Source organism: Malaclemys terrapin, chromosome 4 (assembly GCF_027887155.1).
Source record: "Malaclemys terrapin pileata isolate rMalTer1 chromosome 4, rMalTer1.hap1, whole genome shotgun sequence".
NCBI lineage: Eukaryota > Metazoa > Chordata > Testudines > Emydidae > Malaclemys > Malaclemys terrapin.
In genome coordinates, this window is record NC_071508.1 from 36699574 (window position 1) to 36719357 (window position 19784).

Sequence of the window (19784 nt, forward strand, 5' to 3'; positions counted from 1 at the left end):
TCTGGGGCACCTGTCACAAGACAGGATACTGGGCTAGATGGACCTTTGCTCTGACCCAGTATGGCCGTTCTTATGTTCTTTCTCTTTTGAAGGTGGTAATCTGACTGGCATCGGGGAGTGATCCACGTTCATTATAAAGGTCAGGATGTGACCAGCTGTGTGTGTGTTTAAGGCCTAGAGACTGCCTGTGAGAATCCAAAGGAGAACAGGGCAAATAGAAAGTTTTGTGCATTGGATTAGGTGTATTGTCCGTGTAAATATTTAAGCCTCCAAGAATGATGAGCCTCAGGAACTGCATCACCATGTCAGCCAGTGTCTCTGTCAGCTCCTCCAGAAAACTTGAGCTCTCTGTAGGTAATAGATCTGTGCTATTGGGATGTCTTATTGGGCTTGTCATTGGTTTCTCAGATTAAGTAGATTCACTCAAGGGATTTTGTTACAAAGGAGTTTCTTTTGAAGCTGGATAGCAATAAAATTGGCTCTCTGCCACGGGAACTGCCTAGTCTGGGTCTGTAGGGCCCTGTGTCAGCTGGAAGGATGAAATGATCCAGCTCCCAGCCTGCAGTGTCAGATAGCCAGGCTCTGGGGATGCAGACCAGGTCAGGGATCTAATTCAAGCTGATAAAGGGCTTTTAAGCCACTAACCTTGCTTTGTTCAACACAAGCTTTGATCCTGAGGTGTGCCTGTGTCTGTAGTAATTTTGTGTGCCGTGGCTGAAACTCATTTGCACTGGATTGGTGGCTGGTGCCTAGAGTAATGCTTTCCAGAGGCTGACTTGTATTTCTTGTGTGTCTTGCATGTAAACCTTGGATTGGAGTGGAAAAGTCTCATATCCATGAGACACTCCCACAGTCTTTTGCCCACACGAAGGCTACGTCTGCACTCGGAGCTGGGGGTGTGATTCCCAGAGTGACTAGACACACTCGCACTAGCTCTCATTGACCCAGCGTGCTAAATATAGTGATGTAGCTATGGCAGTGTGAGCAGCAGCATGGGCTAGCTGTTCCAAGTATGTATCCATGGGGCGGATGGCAGGAGTTCGCCTCCCCACAGCTCTTCATGGCTTTTGCATTTTTGCTTGGGTAGCTCCAGGCCCTGGGTAGTCAGCTTCCTGAATTTCCCGGACACAGTTCCCCAAATCAGATACTGTGCTTGGACCCCTCATCACTATCCCTAGTGTCTATCCATTGATCAGTAGCTCTCTGCCCTAGAAGCCTTAGGCTATATCTGCAGTTGGAGCTGGGAGTGTGTGATTCCCAGCTCATGTACACACATTCATGCTAGTGCTGATCTGAGCTACTGCACTAAAAATAGTAGCGTAGCCGTGGTAGCATGGGCAGCAGTGAGCAGTGGCATGAACTAGCCATGGCCACCCAGACATTTTTGAAAAGTTAGGGGCAATTTCCTGTATTTTAGAAGCTTTTCATATGTTTCGAAGTCAGAATGCTGTGCAATAAAAATAATGTAATAAAATAATCAATAATACAAGCACAGCGGGTGTTCATCTGGACTTCTGTGCTAGGATAACTTGCTAGTACATCAGGTAATGTACTGCGAAAACAGATATGCATCAAAACCACAGGACCCCCAAAATATATATGATTATTTCAGATAGATGCAAGCATGAAATATTCTAAAACCCAACACCAACACTGGGGAAAAACTTGTGGAGGGAGTGCTAGCAATTCTATAATTAAGTTTGCATTCAGATTTGCAATTAAAGGAGGACTGAAAACCCATTATTTTACAGTAAAGATTTTGAGATAAACAAAAATCAGGTTATTCCCTCCTCTAATCTCTGGACAAATGGACTCCCAAGCCCACCTACCATTCCTAACTAGGCTACAGAGACCCCATAGTCCTATGGAGTCATGGTGTCTGATATATAACATTGTTGCCATCTCATGATTTTATCACAAATTTCGATATTTGATGGCTTTTCTTAAAGTCACAGCTTCTGGAGTCATGTGAATAAGTGAGCCCCTCACTTTTTAAAAATGAAATCTAAATTTCTAGCCCTTGTGGTTACAGAGAAAGCCTGAAAACACAAACCCTAAAGTCTCAAAAAACAGAAGACAAAGAAAAAGAACCCAAAATGTATTTGTAAAAAAAATCCCCTGAATTCTAAGCTGATATTGTGACTTTTTGGAGTCTGACTCATAATTTTGGAACTTTTGGGGTTGGCCACATGCCATGAGTGTATTTTATTGCAACGTTTTGGGATCAAACTTGATATAAAATAATGGAACAGAGTATCACTAGGTCTTCCCTTTACTATTTTTAGTTTTTCTCTGCTTGAATGTTTTCTTCTCTCCTTTTCTCTCTGACTCTTTTTTCCTCATTGTTTTGTAGTGTCTGTTTTTACTCTCCAATTAACTTCTCTCTTCTGATATTTTCTACCCTCCAAACTTCTCCATCCATCTTCCCCATTTTCCTCCTCCTAATCCTTTCCTAGAGCCTTCCTTGAAACTTCACTTTCTCTCTTTCTCTATAGTGCAAGCAGTGGGGCTAATGTAGGAAGTCACACCCGAACCTGGTTCGGGGTTCTCATTGGTCAAGGGATGGGTCTTGGGACAGAGTCTAGGGCTGGATTTCTGGCTCATTCCTGATGCTGATTGGTCAGGGAAAGGATATGTTGGGTGGGGCCACCTGTCGAACACCTATGATGAGCCTCATTCGCTCTCTGATGGATCTGCCCTGCATTTGTCTCTCCTGCAGGTTGAGATTTTGCGGTCTCACAGGCGCTTGCTGTAGGGATCTCGCCACTGTTCTCAGCACCAGCCAGAGCCTGACAGAGCTGAATCTCAGTTATAATTTTTCTCTGGGAGATGTTGGAATTCAGCTGCTGTGTGAGGGACTGAAACAGCCAAACTGCAAATTACAGATACTGGGGTAAGTAATATTTGGTCTCCTCTGTGTATTTTCAGGTGACCTCTATGTAAAGTGTTTCACGGGGCTGTCACTGGTATCTGGTGTCTGTCCCCGTAGGTATATGGAAAAGCTGAGGGATAGCTCAGTGGTTTGAGCACTGTCCTGCTAAATCTAAGGTTGTGAGTTCAATCCTTGAGAGGGCCACTTAGGGATCTGGGGCAAAATCAGTACTTGGTCCTGCTAGTGAAGGCAGGGGGCTGGACTTGATGACCTTTTAAGGTCCCTTTCAGTTCTAGGAGATAGAATATCTCCATAAATTTAAATGTCTCTCCAGCACCATTGTCAATGGCTCACAACACGCACCCAGCCTGGCCTGTTTGGAAAATGGAAATATTAAGCAAAGGTGGCCCCACAGCAGACAGCTGGCAACACAGTCCCAGTCTTGGGAAAATAAATATTTGAATTTTTTTAAACCAATTCTTTAATATTGGGCTTTTTAAAAAAAAAGAACACTCTTACCCTTCCACTAACAGCCCATTTTAAAGATAACTTTAATGACTTTGACACCTTTATATATTAACTTTTAAAACTTTAAAAGCCTTCCATGGCGTCAAAGCAGCTGAGTGCAGATACCCCAGCCAAATGAATGGCACAAGCTGCCTCCTTTTGAGGCAGCTGTCAATCAGAGTATGGTGGGTGGTGATGTAGGAGTGATCTGTCACTAACACAGTCTCCAGAGACCCCTTCTCTGCAGCACATTAGATCCAAAGCTGGTGGGCGGTGGGCACTGCACCAGGTTTACAAGGCCATTATTTCACCTCGTACCCTGCTCCCTACAGTGTATTTCCCCATGAGTTGTCTGGTCTGTGATGATGGCCCAAACCATGGAGCTAACACCACTTCCAGGTGGAGACTATTCCATGGACTATTCCAGTAGATCTGTCAGAGCAGCACAGCAGTGAAGCAGACACACTTCATCTGTGAATCTTCCCTTCCCCCCTCCCCCCACCCCCTCATATCACTATTAGTGAGTTTCTCGTTACCCACCCTCCTCTGAGCTGTGAGGGAGAGACGGGGCAGTTGCCACCAGAGAGAGGTGCCACCGTCACTCTCTGCAGGGCTGTGGGGGAGGAGAGGTCAATCGTTACTGATGATGGAGAAAAAACAAAGAGCCCTGAGACGAGTCCTGTCCACCTACATACTGACAGGCAGAGCTTTGAGGCCCTGCTTGGAGGTTGGTGGGGAGAGATGGGGACGGAAGCAGCTCATCCCTCCAGCCATGGCTCTGATGTTCTAGGGAGAGAATGGGGGTCCCTGAATTAGGGGTTGGTGGCAAACCTCCAATGATAGACAGCAGCTGCAGTAAAAGAAGGCTGATTTTGACATTCACTTTGCTGGTGCTTTTGTCTCTTGAAAATCTGCCCCAAAACGGCCCTGGGGAACATTTGGGGCTGGAGAGCTTATTCTGGCTGCATCTGCTTAAACCAGAAGGGATCCAGAGCGCTACAATGAAAATGTTTGAACTATTTTCCTGCCACAACCTTCCCCCTCCCAACCCACTAAAAGTGTCCCCACAACCTGCCTCCTCCCTTCACTTCAACTGAACAGTCACTTGTGGAGTGCTGGGTAACCGACATAACGGGCCAGACTGTGCTCTCAGCTGCTCTGTATTTGCAAGTCAGCCTTTATTGATTGCAAGGGATTTGCTCCAGAGTTACACCAACATAAATGAGAGCTAAACCCTGCCTGACAGGCGTGCATGGAAGAAATCCACACTAACAACCTTTCATGTTTTTATTCCCCCTGGCCTCTTTCCACAGCGCTGTCGTCTCTCCCTGCACTCCTGGAATAACAAATCTTTCTAGACTTACATGGACATCTGTGAGGGGAACACAGAGCATGGGTCAGAAATGAGTCATTTTCCATTCTCTCTTCATGTCATGCAGGCTGGAGGGGTGCAGACTCTCAGCTGTATGTTGCTGGTTTCTCTCCTCCGCTCTCAGCACCAGCCAGGCCCTGGCAGAGCTGAACCTTTGGGGGACGAAGCTGGGAGATTCAGGAGTGCAGCTGCTGTGTGAAGGACTGAGACATCTCAACTGCAAACTGCAGAAAATACTGTAAGTACCGGCTGGTCTCCTCCAGTCTGTGCCTGCTAGCATGGTAGCTCTGGCTGCTGGGTTTACAGAACTGTAATGCTTGCTTCCACCAGCCCCAGGCCCTGCACCTTCCACTCCATAGAAATGTACGGCTGGAAGGGACCCAAGAGGTCATCACGTCCATCCCCCAGTGCAGAGGCAGAATTAAGTGAACGTAGCCCATCCCCAACAGGTGTTTGTCTCACCTGTTCTTAAAAACCTCCAACGACAGGGATGCCACAGACTCCCTAGGTAACTTGTTCCAGGGCTTTAATATCCTTATAGTTTGAAAGTGTTTCCTAATATCCAACCTAAATCTCCCTTGCTGCTGATTCAACTGATTACTTCTTGTCCTACCCTTGGTGGACATGGAGAGCAATGGATCACCATTGTCTTTATAACAACCTTTCACGTATTTGAAGACTGTTATGTTGCCCCTCACCCTTCTCTTCTGTAGACTAAACATGCCCAATTTTTTCAACCTTTCCTCATGGAGCTTGTTTTCTAAACCTCTTTTCACTTTTGTTGCTCTCATCTGGACTCTCTAATTTGTCAACATCTTTCTTGAACTGGGTTGCCCCGAACTGGACACAGTTCTCCAGCTGAGGCCTCGCCAGTGATGAGTAGAGTGGGACAATCACCTCCCATACCTTACTTACGACTTTCCTGCTAATACACCCTACAGTGATATTAGCCTTTTTCAAAAAATATATCACACTGTTTACTCATATTTGCTTTGTGATCCACTATAATCCCCTGGTCATTTTCTGCAGTACTGCCGCCTAGCCAGTTATTCCCCATTTTGCAGTTGTGCATTTGATATTTTTCCTTCCTATGTGTAGTACATTGCATGTCTCTATTTAACATGATCAATTTCAGACCAATTTTCCAATTAATCAGGATAATTTTGAATTCTAATCCTGTCTTCTAAATTGCTTGCAACCCCTCCCAGCTTGGTGCCATCTGCAAATGTTATAAGTGTACTTGCCACTCCATCATCCAAGCTGTTAATGAAAATATTGAACAGTATCAGACCCAGGACAGACCCCTGCGGGACCCTACGTGATATATCCTCCCAGAGGTAGTTTCAGGCCAAACTTGCAGGGCCAGCAAAGCTCTGAAGACTCAGCTGCGACAGCAAATGTCTTATTGAGAGTTGGGAAGAGGCAGCGTAAGCAGCAGGTGTACAGGGTGGTACCATGGTCCTAGCACTGTACGGCAGCAAGATTCTGGTAACCGGGAAGGGTATTTCAGCACAAGTAAATCTCAGTAGGCAAAGCAAAACAACTTAAACACATCAAATCATAAACCACCCCAGCCTGAGGCTCACTCAGCCTGGATTTGCAGCCATCTCAACCCACAGCCATTCTGCGCCCACTGGCTCCCCAGCAGCTGTTTTGGTAGCCCTTTCCCTGAGCACCTATGCAAGGACAGATGGAAGGAAGTCAGAATTAACCCCTTACTCACTGAGGATCTGGGATGTCCCTAGCCCCTAAGTATCTGGCTAGTGGCACATGTGGCAAGAGCCATCCTTCCCTCCCGCCAGAATGGAAATGAAACCCTCTTCAGACAGACACTGATGCCAGTGAGGGAACCACAGCCAACAGGGAGGAAACAAGTGATCACTTCCCTCTCTGTGTATTTGTGTCTTGTAGGCTGGGGAGTTGCAGCCTCACAGCTGCTTGCTGTGGGGATCTCTCCACTATTCTCAGCACCAGCCAGAGCCTGACAGTGCTGGAACTGGCGAATAACAAACTGGGGGATTCAGGCGTGCAGCTGCTGTGTGAGGGACTGAAACATCCAGATTGCAAACTACAGAAACTAGTGTAAGTAACAGCTGGTTTCCTGCAGTCTGTGCTTATTAACATTGTACTACAGTGACCTGAGCTTTGTCTACTGAGGCATCAGTACTACTAACAGCTGTGGGGAACTGTTTTCTATCCTGTGAAAACTCAATATTTCCCCCCTTCTGCAGTGTGATGAAACAAACACCTTCTTAGAGAGAGAGAAGCTAGACTAGCCAATAGCCCACTGGTTAGGGCACCCACCTGAGATGTGGGGGGCACAGGTTAAAGTCACTGCTCTGCCTGATTTGGAAGGAGACGAAGCTGGGCCTCACACAGGCCAGGTGAATGCCCCAACCACGTGGCTACTGGCTATTCTAGTCTTGCTCTCTCTGTAGTTTTGTCCAGAAAGTCCAGCCTGGCTCGGAGAGATTGTATCTTCCCAACAGAAGTTCCATCAACACCGAGACATTCCCACAAAAAGTTTGTGACTAATCTGCATTTTCTGATGGAAAAACTATTTCACTGAAAAAATCCCAAACAGTTCTTCTAATGACCACCCAAAAACACCTACTCTCCTCCCATGTACAGCTGAGAGACCCCACTGCACTGTAGATTTGTCGTATTTTACTAGAGAGAAGTTGGGTCACACAGAGCCTCTTCATGCCCCATGGATATTTTCTGTAGGTCCTCTGTTTATTTAACTCACTAAAGTTTGGTTGACACTAAAAAGTTAGGTTTCAGAGTAGCAGCCGTGTTAGTCTGTATCCGCAAAAAGAAGAACAGGAGTACTTGTGGCACCTTAGAGACTAACAAATTTATTAGAGCATAAGCTTTCGTGGACTACAGCCCACTTCTTCGGATGCATCCGAAGAAGTGGGCTGTAGTCCACGAAAGCTTATGCTCTAATAAATTTGTTAGTCTCTAAGGTGCCACAAGTACTCCTGTTCTTCTTTTTACTAAAAAGTTAGGTTGACCCAGCTACGTTGCTCGGGGTGTGAAAAAGTCACCCCCCCGAGAGACTTAGTTAAACAGACTTATGCCCCAGTGTAGACAGCGCTAGGTCACTTACTGAGCATGGCATCCTGCTGGGAGCAGATGGCTGCAGGATCTGCACTGGCTGCCCATTGGTCTCTGGGTGGAGTTTAAGAGGCTGGTTCTGATCTATAAAGCCCTAAATGGCCTAGGACCAGCCCACCTGAGGGATTGTGTCTGTCACTGGGCCAGACTGTCCCAACTGCAGTCAGCATGGGAGACTGAGCTAATCCTCCCTTTGTTATAAAAGAGAAGGGATGGTTGGCCTCTGTGAGGGCTCTGGGACCTTGCCTTTCCCCCTAGTCCAAAATACCCCACATTTAGGGACCTTCTGGGTATGCTGCAAAGAGCCTCTGTTTGATTGGGGTTTTAAAGAGGATTGAGAAGGTGTTTTCTGTAGCTGGATGGATGAGTTCCTATTAGAATAATTAATTTAATGCTACTGGGGTTTTGGTTGTAGCACTAATTGTGTGTTAGAGAGCTAGAGCAGGGGTGGGCAAAATTTTTGGCCCGAGGGCAACATCTGGGAATAGAAATTGTATGGTGGGCTGTGAATGCTCACAAAATTGGGCGGGAGGGGGTGAGGGCTCTGGTTGGGGGGGCGAGTTCTGGGGTGGGGCCAGAAATGAGGAGTTCAGGGTGCGGGAGGGGGCTCCAGGCTGGGGCGGGGAGTGGGGTGCGGGCTCTGGCTGAGGGTGCGCACTCTGGGGTGGGGCTGGAGATGCGGAGTTTGGGGTGCAGGAGAGTGCTCCGGGCTGGGATCGAGGGGTTTGGAGGGCAGGAGGGGGATCAGGGCTGGGGAAGGGGGTTGGGGCATGGGGAGAGGCTCAGGGATGCAGGCTCCGGGCAGCGCTTACCTCACATGGCTCCCGGAAGCAGTAGCACCGGATGGGGCCATTGGAGTGCGCAGCAGCCGGAGCGGGCCATACCACGGCTTCCGGGAGCCACATAGAGCGGCCCCCTAACTCTGCTCCACGTCTGGAACGCCAGAGCACTGAAGCTGCAGATCCCACTCCCCAGTGGGACCTCGAGGGCCAGCTTAAAATGGCCTGTGGGCCATAGTTTGCCCAAACTGGTCTACAGCTTTGTATTGGGGGGAGGGATAGCTCAGTGGTTTGAGCATTGGCCTGCTAAACCCAGAGTTGTGAGCTCAATCCTTGAGGGGGCCAGTTAGGGATCTGGGGCAAAAGTCTGTCTGGGGGTTGTACTAGATGACCTCCTGAGGTCCCTTCCAACCCTGATATTCTATAGGGGTCTTTTTGTAATCAAAATGAAGTGATTTCTGTATTGCTTCTAAATTAAGAATCATTTTTAGAGTTGCATACAGGTATCAAGGAGGGGAAATGCAGAGGATGGGGCATAAACAAGTCATCATTTTGCTCTCTATATATCTTCATATCCTACAGACTGGGGCATTGTGATCTCACAGTTGTTTGTTGTGGAGATCTGTCCTCTGTTCTTAGCACCAGCCAGACCCTGACAGAGCTCGGCATAAGGTGGAACAACCTAGGAGATTCAGGAGTGCAGCTGCTGTGTGAAGGATTAAAACATCCAAACTGCAAATTACAGATACTGCAGTAAGTACCAGCTGGTTCCCTTTAGTCAGTGCCTGTTAACATGGTGGTGTTGTGAGTTACACTCTATTTATCAAAACAACAAGGAGTCTGGTGGCACCTTAAAGACTAAACAGATTTATTTGGGCATAAGCTTTTGTGGGTAAAAAACCCACTTCTTCAGATGCATGGAGTGAGAATTACAGATACAGGCATTATTATATTGACACATGAAGAGAAGGGAGTTACCTCACAAGTGGAGAACCAGTGTTGACAGGGCCAACACCATCAGGGTGGATGTAGTTCACTCCCAACAACTGATGAGGAGGTGTCAACTCCAGGAGAGGCAAAGTTGCTTCTGTAGTGAGCCAGCCAATCCCAGTCCCTATTCAAGCACAAATTAATGGTGTTAAATTGCAAATGAATTTTAGTTCTGCAGTTTCCTCTAAGTTATACCAGAGGCTGTTTTGGCCCCCACCTGGCCCAGGATCAGGGCAGTAGGAAGGTGGGTTACAGCCAATATCTTCTCCTCGAAGTCTCTCAGCAGGGCATGATGTGAACTTGGTGCAGCCAAGGGCAGAATCCTGTGATTTTTAGCAAACCACAAATGCAGCATATTTTGAAGTTAGAAAATCAATGACTTTACTCACTAAGGCAGTAACAGCCCCACATATGTGCACACTGCCCTGAACTGGAGCTGTCACTCCTGCTCTCCCAAAAGGGCTGGAAAGAAAAGGAAATTGAACACTGCTCTGTTCTCCCAAACTGGCTGTAAACAGTAAATGTGAATAAGCAACATCAACATTAATGTGTTTCCCATAAAGAGGCTGGGACTCCCCCCGATCATCACCCGTCATTTCATAGAATCATAGAAGATTAGGGTTCGAAGAGACCTCAGGAGGTCATTTAGTCCAACCCCCTGCTCAAAGCAGGACCAACCCCAACTAAATCATCCCAGCCAGGGCTTTGTCAAGCCGGGCCTTAAAAACCTCTAAGGATGGAGATTCCACCACTTCCCTAGGTAACCCATTCCAGTGCTTCACCACCTCCTAGTGAAATAGTGTTTCCTAATATCCAAGCTAGACCTCCCCCACTACAACTTGAGACCATTGCTCCTTGTTCTGTCATCTGCCACCACTGAGAACAGCCGAGCTCCTTCCTCTTTGGCACCCCCGTTCAGGTAGTTGAAAGCAGCTATCAAATCCCCCCTCACTCTTCTCTTCTGCAGACTAAATAACCGCAGGTCCCTCAGCTTCTCCTCACAGTGGTGGTTTATTTCAGTAACGCTACAAAAATACAGTGGGTAAGTAAATTACATGTGTGGTTCTTTTGGGAATAGGTTTATAAACTGATGGAGTGGATGAGATAACATGTCTTGCATGTGATCTGTTAATTAATTCTGAACTGGAAAATTCAGAACATAAGAGAGGCTGTACCGGGTCAGACCAAAGATCCATCTAGCCCAGTATCCTGTCTACCGACAGTGGCCAATGCCAGGTGCCCCAGAGGGAGTGAACCTAACAGGGAATGATCAAGCGGAGGCCAACAAAAATGATTAGGGGGCTGGAGCACATGACTTATGAGCAGAGGCTGAGGGAACTGGGATTGTTTAGTCTGCAGAAGAGAAGAATGAGGGGGGATTTGATAGCTGCTTTCAACTACCTGAAAGGGGGTTCCAAAGAGGATGGCTCTAGACTGTTCTCAGTGGTAGCAGATGACAGAACAAGAAGTAATGGTCTCAAGTTGCAGTTGGGAAGGTTTAGGTTGGATATTAGGAAAAACTTTTTCACTAGGAGGGTGGTGAAGCACTGGAATGGGTTACCTAGGGAGGTGGTGGAATCTCCTTCCTTAGAGGTTTTTAAGGTCAGGCTTGACAAAGGCCTGGCTGGGATGATTTAGTTGGGGATTGGTCCTGCTTTGAGCAGGGAGCTGGACTAGATGACCTCCTGAGGTCCCTTTCAACCCTGATATTCTATGATTCTATAATCAGGGCTGGCTCCAGGCACCAGCAAACCAAGCAGGTGCCTGGGGCAGCACATTTTCAGGGGCGGCATTCCAGCCAGCCTTTTTTTCTTTTTTTTTTTTGCGCTTGTGGTGGCAAAAGCCTAGAGCGGGCCCTGGCAGCAGCAGCGCATCCTGCACAGGGGGCGCCCTGGGGCCGCTGCGGTTCTCGTCGGGGCTGGGCGAAGTGGCCCAAGCCACCCAGGGACTGCGGCAGGGCAGCCAGGAGCAGCAGCAGCAGCGGGGCCATAGTGGGGACCGGTGCCCGGGGCACTGACGTATGGGGCCTGTGTCCCGCTCTCCGGAGCTCTGCTCTCTCTGGGGCTGCCCTGCCCCAGCTCCTCAGCCCTCTGCCAGGCGGTCCCCCGGTTCTGCCGTCCCAGGTCCTGGCCGGTCCTGGAGGCGGGAGCCCCGGCTGGAGGTACCCTGGGCTGAGGCGCGGCCTGGGAGCCCCGCTGCTTACACCGACCCTGCCAGCGCCGGACCGACTGGAGGCAAGGGGGAAGCAGGCGGAGTCAGCACTGGTTGGGGGAAGCCCAGGGGTGGGGTGGGGGGGAGAGCCCAGAGTTTGGGTGGCAGGGGGTGCGGGTGGGGGGGAGAGCCCAGGGGTTGGGGCAGCAGAGGGCCGGGGGGAGATCCCAGCTCTGGGGTGGCAGGGGGTGAGGGTGCGGGGGGAGAGCCCAGGGCTGGGGTGGGGGGCAGCCAAAACATTTTGTGCTTGGGGCGGCAAAAAACCTAGAGCTGGCCCTGCTCCAGCCCCCTAATCATTTTCGTTGCCCTCCGCTGGACTCTCTCCAGTTTGTCCACATCCTTTCTGTAGTGCAGGGCCCAAAACTAGACGCAATACTCCAGATGTGGCCTCATCAATGCCGAATAGAGGGGAATAATCACTTCCCTCCATCTGCTGGCAATGCTCCTACTAATTTAGCCCAATATGCTGTTAGTCTTCTTGGCAACAAGGCCACACTACTGACTCATATCCAGCTTCTCATCCACTGTAATCCCCAGGTCCTTTTTTGCAGAACTACCGCTTAGCCAGTCGGTCCCCAGCCAGTAGCAGTGCATGGCCAAATCTGCAGTGATACTGCAGCTACTGATAACACAGCCCAGCCAGCAAGTGTGTCACTGAGAGCTGGCTGTGGACTGGCACCTGGTGCCCTTTCTGGCCCATCTTTCTCATGGCAGACAATTTAGGGCTTGTCTGCGATCCCACTGGCCAGAGCTCAGTCCTGTCATCTCTGGTCTCCTCGGGGTCCCTCTGCATTGTCCTCCTGTCACCCAGCCTTAGCAATTGCCTCTCCCCTCCTGCTTGCAGGCTGCTCCACCCCACATGTCCTGGTGCTGCTGCTCCCAGCCCGCCAGCCACAGCCAGCTTCCCTGATCAGCTGTCACCTTCCCACCTGCCTCCTTGCCCTGGCTCTCAGGATACCACTGCCCGGCTTTTTGTCCTCGCTGCCTGCAGCCTGCTGCTCCCTCTCACCCACACTGGCCATCTCTCTCTCCCGGCCCGATCCCTTCTGTCCACAGGATGTCACATCTCTTTCCTTGTCATTCTGGTTAACACAGCGCCCCCTGCTGGTGATATGCTAATCAAGGTCCTTCTTCCACCAGAATAAGCTAGGATTTAGTCCTTTCTCTTCCTACCACTCTAGAGGGGGCAGTATCCAATAGGGAGCCAGCAGGCTGCAGGCAGCGAGGATTACAGGATATTGTTAGGATTACCCCACCCATTAGAAATAGACCCTCAATCTACCTTTCCCTTCAACTCATCTGAACAATCGCATATAGAACACATAGTAACTGACACAATACCTGCACATGGTAAAGTATTCCCTCCAGGGCTTGTAGTTTTAAGTCAGGAGGGTGTGTTTCTATGGGGGTCCCACAGGGATCAGTTCTTGGCCCTATGCTTTGTAACATTTTTATCAATGACCTGGCAGACAACATAGTACCACTGATAAAGTTTACGGATGACACAAAAATAGCAAAATGGGAAATAATGTAGAGATTTAGAGCACAAGTCACTGCTACAGAGGGATCTGTCTTGCTTGGGAAATTGGGCGCAAGCGAAAAATATGTGCATTTTAGTACAGACCAATAGAAACGTGTACCTCTAGGAACAAAGAATGTAGGCCACACTTACAGGGTTGGGAACCTTATCCTGGGAAGCAGTGACTCTGAAAAAGACCGGGGTGGTGGTACGGTGGATAATCAGCTAAGCATGAGCTCCCAGTGTGTTGCTGTGGCCCAAAGCGCTAATGGATGTATAAACAGAAGAATCTCGAGTAGGAGTCGAGGTTATTTTACCTCTGTATTTGGCTCTGGTGTGACAGCTGCTGGAATATTGTGTCTAGTTCTAGTGCCCACAGTCCAAGAAGGATGTTGATAAATTGGAGAGGGTCCTGAGAAGAGCCATGAGAATAATGCAAGGATTGGAAAACCTGCCTGATAGTGACAGAGTTCAATCTGCTTAGCTGGGGAAAGAGAAGGATAAGAAGTGACATAATCACAGTGTAGAAGTACCTGTATGGGGAACAAATATTTGATAATGGGCTCTTCAGTCTGGCAGAGGAAAGTATAAAAAGATCCAATGCTGGAAGTTGAAGCTAGACAAATTCAGCCTGGAAATAAGGTTCAGTGAGGGTAGCTACCCACTGGAACAATTTACCAAGGGTTGTGGTGGATTCTCTGTCACTGGCAATTTTCAAATCAAGTTTCAATATTTTTGTCTAAAAGCTCTGCTCTAGTTCAAACAGGAATTGTTTGGGGGAAGTCCTATACTGCAGGTCAGACCAGATGATCACAGTGGCCCCTTCTGGCCTTGGAATTTATGAATAATCCCAAAGGCTCCTCTCAGAGCATTGTGGTTTATCGGAACATGCCTAGAATGAAGACTGCTGATGCCAGCGAATGGGGCAAAAATAAGCAGTCACAAATCTTTGTATATCTCTGGCTCCTGCAGACTGAGTGGTTGCCATTTCACAGCTGCTTGTTGTGGGGATCTCGCCTCTGCTCTCAGCACCAACCAGACGCTGACAGAGCTGATCCTGGGAGAGAAAACAATGGACAATTCAGGTGTGAAACAGTTGTGTGAAGGACTAAAACACCCAAACTGCAAACTGCAGAAACTGGGGTAAGTTACAAGTAGGCTCCTTTCACGGGTGTTTCTTTCACATGGGGCCAGGTTTTCTAAAGTGCTCAGCATGTCGTAGCTTGTGACTTCTATGGTCGGATTTTCAGACGAGCTCAGCACCCTGGGTAAATGGGACGTCAGTCCCCTTGAACATCCAGCCCCAGTTGTCGGTGCTGAGTTCCTTGGAAAATCTGGTACATAGTGGTGTGATTTAAGCTCTTTCTCCTGGGGTCACAGTGTTATTGTCCATGCACCCAAGAGCTGGGACCTAGTCTCCTCCCGCAGAGAAAGTAAGAGAGACCCACTGGTGTGATAATAGTAGAGCTGGGTGACATTTTTTGCTCAAATAGTAAATGTGCAGAAAAATGCAGTTTCAGGATGAAAATATTTGCAAATTGAAGTTGCATTTGGTGAATAGTTTTGGAAGAATAAAAAGCTGACTTCTTTTAAACAAAAGATTTGACTTTGTCACTTTGAAACAATGTTTTGTTTAGAAATGTAGCTAATTTGATTAATTGTTTTTTTGAGGGTAAAAAGCACTTAAAAAGAAACTAAACAAAACCACAGAGACCCGATTTTTTTTCAGATCAAATAAATTTTCATTTGGCACCAAAAAAAATTGTTTGTTTAATTTCTTTTAAAAAAACTGATAAATGAGATTTTGGTTCAAAATGAACCTTTTCTTTTTTCTTTTTTTTTTTTTTCAGTTCAGCCACCAACCTGAAAAATGTATTATTCATGCAGCTTGACTAGCTTAAACATGGGATAATAAAGTCGCTCCAAAGGCAGCGTCGTTTTATGTTAGAATCTGTTATTTTAATCAGGAAGCAGGACTGAGACTAGAAGTCTGGGGTGTTTCATAAATGAATTAAAATAGCCCTCCATTCAAAAGATAATTTACCACCATTTCAACAAATAATTCTGGGACAAAGCCAAACAGACAAATAGAAAAAGAAGAAGGAAAAGAGGGAAAGAATACAAAGTGGACACCTAATTGTTTCTGTTTAATTTCTTTTTCTATCTATGATGGCAACCCCATTCCTTCACTCCTCTCTTCCTCATCTTGGTTGTCTCTCCAGTCAGCAGCTCATACAGATATTGGTAGGATTGGAAGGTCCAGCTGGCTCATTAGGCAACTGACATCTGCCTTTTCCTCCAGAACAATACAGGCAGTTTTAAACGATTTTTAAGATCATAAAAGCTACCAGGGTTTCAGCTTAAGCAGCATTTAAATCCAGCACAGCCAGCCAGCTAGGAGTTTTAAATCCACAGCTACAAGAGAATGTTTTGAAATTTCTAGACCACTGACCTGAAGAGGAAAAGGCAAATCTATAAAAGAGAGAGAACTAAAAGAACCAGAAATAAAGGAAGATAAAAGGCCGATGGGAATTTTAAAAAATGGAAGTAATTTCTGTGGAGCGTTGGGATAGCAAATACATTTAAACAACGTCCAGTTTTCCATGCAGTCCTAGACATCCCCCACACAGCCTTTGATTCTGGGATGTTACAACCAAAACACAGGATGAAAGCTTTCAAAATGATTTAGATTTAGAACAATAATTTTATAGATTAATAACAATTCAGGAACAAATAAGTTCCCTGAAGTCTGTTTTCTTGCTTGCTATAAATGTCACATGCTGGCATCTCCCTCCCTCTAAGTGGGCTGAGAGTTCTGCACGTTACTCAACAGCAGCCTTCTTCAGCAGGCAAGGAGGGGCCTGGTCAGACTCCAAAGGGAATCCAGTGCAGATGGTGACTACCGGGGTGGACCAAAAATGTGTGGGATGGGGAAAGAAGATGGGCCCAGATAGTTATGTCTGAACATTCATTGCAATAGTCGTTTGTGTCCATTCTAAAGATGATTTCACTAAAAACAATGGTGTGTGGCTAACTTTGCTACAAAGGGGCTGTGTTCTCGGGTATTATGTCTAACACTTTTTCTCACTTGTTTTCCCCCACAGCTTGAGCAGTGTCAATGTAAATGAAGACACACAGAGAGAGCTAGATGCTGTGAAAAAGAGGAAACCTGATATAATCATACGTATATGGAAGAATTGGTGAGCGAGAGCCATTGCACCAACACCGCTCTGGCCTGGCTGTCGGCCTGCTAGCTGGGACAGTGGCTAGGGACAGGACCTGCCTCTTTTAAGGCATCTCTGCCATCACCAAGGACTCCGGATGCACATTCTCCTGACTGGTGTTAAGAGTGAGAACCTCACACTATGGGGAAAATATGCTCCAGTTTTGTGAGCTTGTTGAACTCACACATTCAGCCTCCACAGGCACAGGGCTGGAAGAGACTGTCAGGGTTGAGAGAACCAGAGGTTTATTATGTGGAGCTGGTTAGGCTGTTAGGTTCATCCAATGATATCTGCCCACATCCTCAAGGTTGTAGACCTATGTTGCTTATTGAAAGAAATATTGTTTGGTATCAATTTTATAAATTGTATTAAAACTAATACGCCAACAAACTGTATCACCAAAGCGAAGCTACTAATTGTACTATGAAACTAAATGAAGCATAGAGCAATGCAACTACCCAATCAAAATCAAACCCTGATTAAATTAGTCTCAATGTTGGATCAAAATTATGTCACCAAGTTAGTTACCTCATCAGATTAAGAAGAACTGATTATTTGTTGTATTAATCCTAAAAAGGGATCTAAGAAGGTGACTGTTTTGTTTATGAATCCCAACTAAAAAATTTTACCCAGTCAATCAAATCTATAACTTGGTGCTTGATCACTATCTTAATACTGTAAGCAGTTTATTATCTAATGTCTGAACCACAAGCTCAGAGCTAATTACAAAGCTTCCGCCTGACATTTCAGTGTGTGGTGGTGAACACTTTCCTCCCCTCACCCAGAGCTATTACAGTGCAGGCTTAAAAAAACCAAAACACTGATAGGCAGAAGTTTGTCATCACTTATTTAGCAATTTACAGCTGACAGCTTTGTTTCTCAGGCCTCAAACACACACAGGCAGAACATACTTCAGCAAATATCTTCGAGACTATTTTAGGGCTACTTCTATCTGGGGAACTTTCTTTAAGGCACTTTCCTGGTGTGGATTCTACTGGCGCTCATACGCACACGCTGCACGCATGTACAAAACCACACTTTCACACCATCAGATTAGAGAATAAAAAGGGCTGGGACATCTCCAAGTTAACAAAACCAAGACAAAAATAGAAAAAAGGGGAAAAGAAGACATTTAAGATGATGGGGGTGGGGGGTGGTATGGTGAACACTTCAGTGCTCGCAGTTGTCTGGTTTCTCATCACTTAGGGTACGTCTTCACTACTCGCCAAATCGGCAGGTAGTAATCGATCTATCGGGGATCGATATATCGTGTCTCATTAAGACGCGATATATCGATCCCCGAACGCGCTCCCCGTCGACTCCGGAACTCCACTGGAGTGAGCGACGGTAGCACAGTCGACGGGGGAGCCGCGGCCGTCGATCCCGCACCATGTGGACCCCCAGGTAATTCGATCTAAGATACTTCGACTTCAGCTACGCTATTCGTGTAGCTGAAGTTGCGTATCTTAGATCGATCCCCTCCTCCCCCCACCCCCCAGTGTAGACCAGCCCTTAGAAGCTGGAACTGTTGTCAAGGAGCCTGGTGGTGATGTTGGTGACACATCACTTCTCCTAGAGAGATATTACTGGGTGCAGGGAGACTGGTGAAAACTGGCATAGCCAGTTTGTTGATGTCTGGACCTCCTCTCCCCAAGGTGAGGGATCTCAGATGTTCTGCAATACCCATCTTCCCTCAGGTGGCTTGTTGACCTGAAAGGTGAGGCTTCTTTAGCCGTACCCTGGGTTCTTAAGTTTGCAAATTTTACTAATGCTACCTTGCAGCACCTTCCGAGATGCACCAGTAGGAGATGCACAGACCGAGTCCTTGGGGCACAGGACTAGCTGCAAAGGCAGGCGGGGATTTCTGAGTAAAACTGCCTCCTGTTTGTTCCCACTGTGCTCAGGAATCAGAACTTTGTGTACGTTCTTTGTAAATAAACAAGATTGCGCCAAAGCAATTCCTGACTCTATAATCAACTTCTCGTCCTAATAGAAACAGCCCAGCAAGGCCCCGAATATTGGTTAAGTGCTTAGGCCTAAGGCAATAATAAAAAGGGATGAGAATCCCTTAACCTCATTTCATGGACAGTTGTAGGTATCCGTTGCTTTATGCAGACCCATTTGTTCCCTTAATAATCAGCACCAGGCATGTGCCATTTAGTCACAAAATTTAACCTGGCAGAAAGGAACTACTATATCTGGGCTAAGGAGTGACTGGCGATGAAGGCAGCCTTTGCTGAGTGGTGCCACCTCTTGGAAGGAACTTACTGACTCCATGAACTTGGAATATTGCCACACAGCTCCAAAACTTAAATCAGCATCAGATCTGCTGGTCACTATTCTTTGCCCGATTCAAGTTCATTGTGACTTACTGTCCGGGTGCTAGAAATGGAAAGATGGACATCTTGTCCCACAAGGATGAATATGTTGAATCACACACAGAGCCTCTTTTGACAGTTCTTAAGCCAGCCAATTTTCTCAGTGGAACTGTGGACAAGAGCCTAATGTCCATCATTCAGTCACTGCTCCTCATGACACAGTCGCTACCCAGATCCGCCAGGCCTTGGACAATGTGCAGATATTCAGTCCATGATGTTTCCAATTGCAGCATGGTTTCCTCTATCATGGAGAGCACATTTATGTCCCGATGCTCTGTCTTGACTCAAAATTCTGAAACTTTGCCATGATATGCCGCTCGCTGATCGCTTTGGCCAAACTAAAACATGGAGCTTGGTTTCAGAACTTTGGGTGGCTGATTATGTGCTCCTTTATTAAGAAATGCATTAGCTGTTCCAACCTTTTGCTCCTGAACTAAGAACTCAGGCGTGAAGCCACTTGGCCTCCTCCAGACACTGCCCACCCCATTCCAACCCTGGTTCACCAGGTCTCTGGGCTTGACTGTGGGTCTGCCTCGTTCTCACTGTTGCATGGTGGTGCTAGTGGCAGTTGATCTTTGACCAAGATGGCACATTTTGTATCTTTGGCTTGATCAGTTTATAGGTACTTACATGGGGAACAGAAGTTTGATAACAGAGGTGTCTTCAATCTAGCAGACAAAAGTGTAAGAGGATCCAATGGTGGGAAGTTGAGGCTAGATAAATTCACACTGGAAGTAAGGCACACAGTTTTAATGGGGGGAGAGGGTAATTAACCATTGGAAAAACTGACCAAGGGTTGCGCTGGATTCTCC

At 47.1% G+C, this 19784-nt stretch overlaps 1 protein-coding gene across 1 annotated transcript in view; it reads left to right on the forward strand.

Moving 5' to 3' along the window:
* Positions 1–19784, forward strand: part of LOC128836107 (uncharacterized) — a 342237-nt gene that overhangs the window by 25601 nt on the left and 296852 nt on the right. Inside the window, exons 8-12 of the mRNA XM_054026123.1 lie at positions 2720–2893; positions 4819–4989; positions 6663–6833; positions 9233–9403; positions 14343–14513. Coding sequence (XP_053882098.1) covers positions 2720–2893; positions 4819–4989; positions 6663–6833; positions 9233–9403; positions 14343–14513 — 858 coding nt within the window. The remainder of the gene's footprint in view (positions 1–2719; positions 2894–4818; positions 4990–6662; positions 6834–9232; positions 9404–14342; positions 14514–19784) is intronic.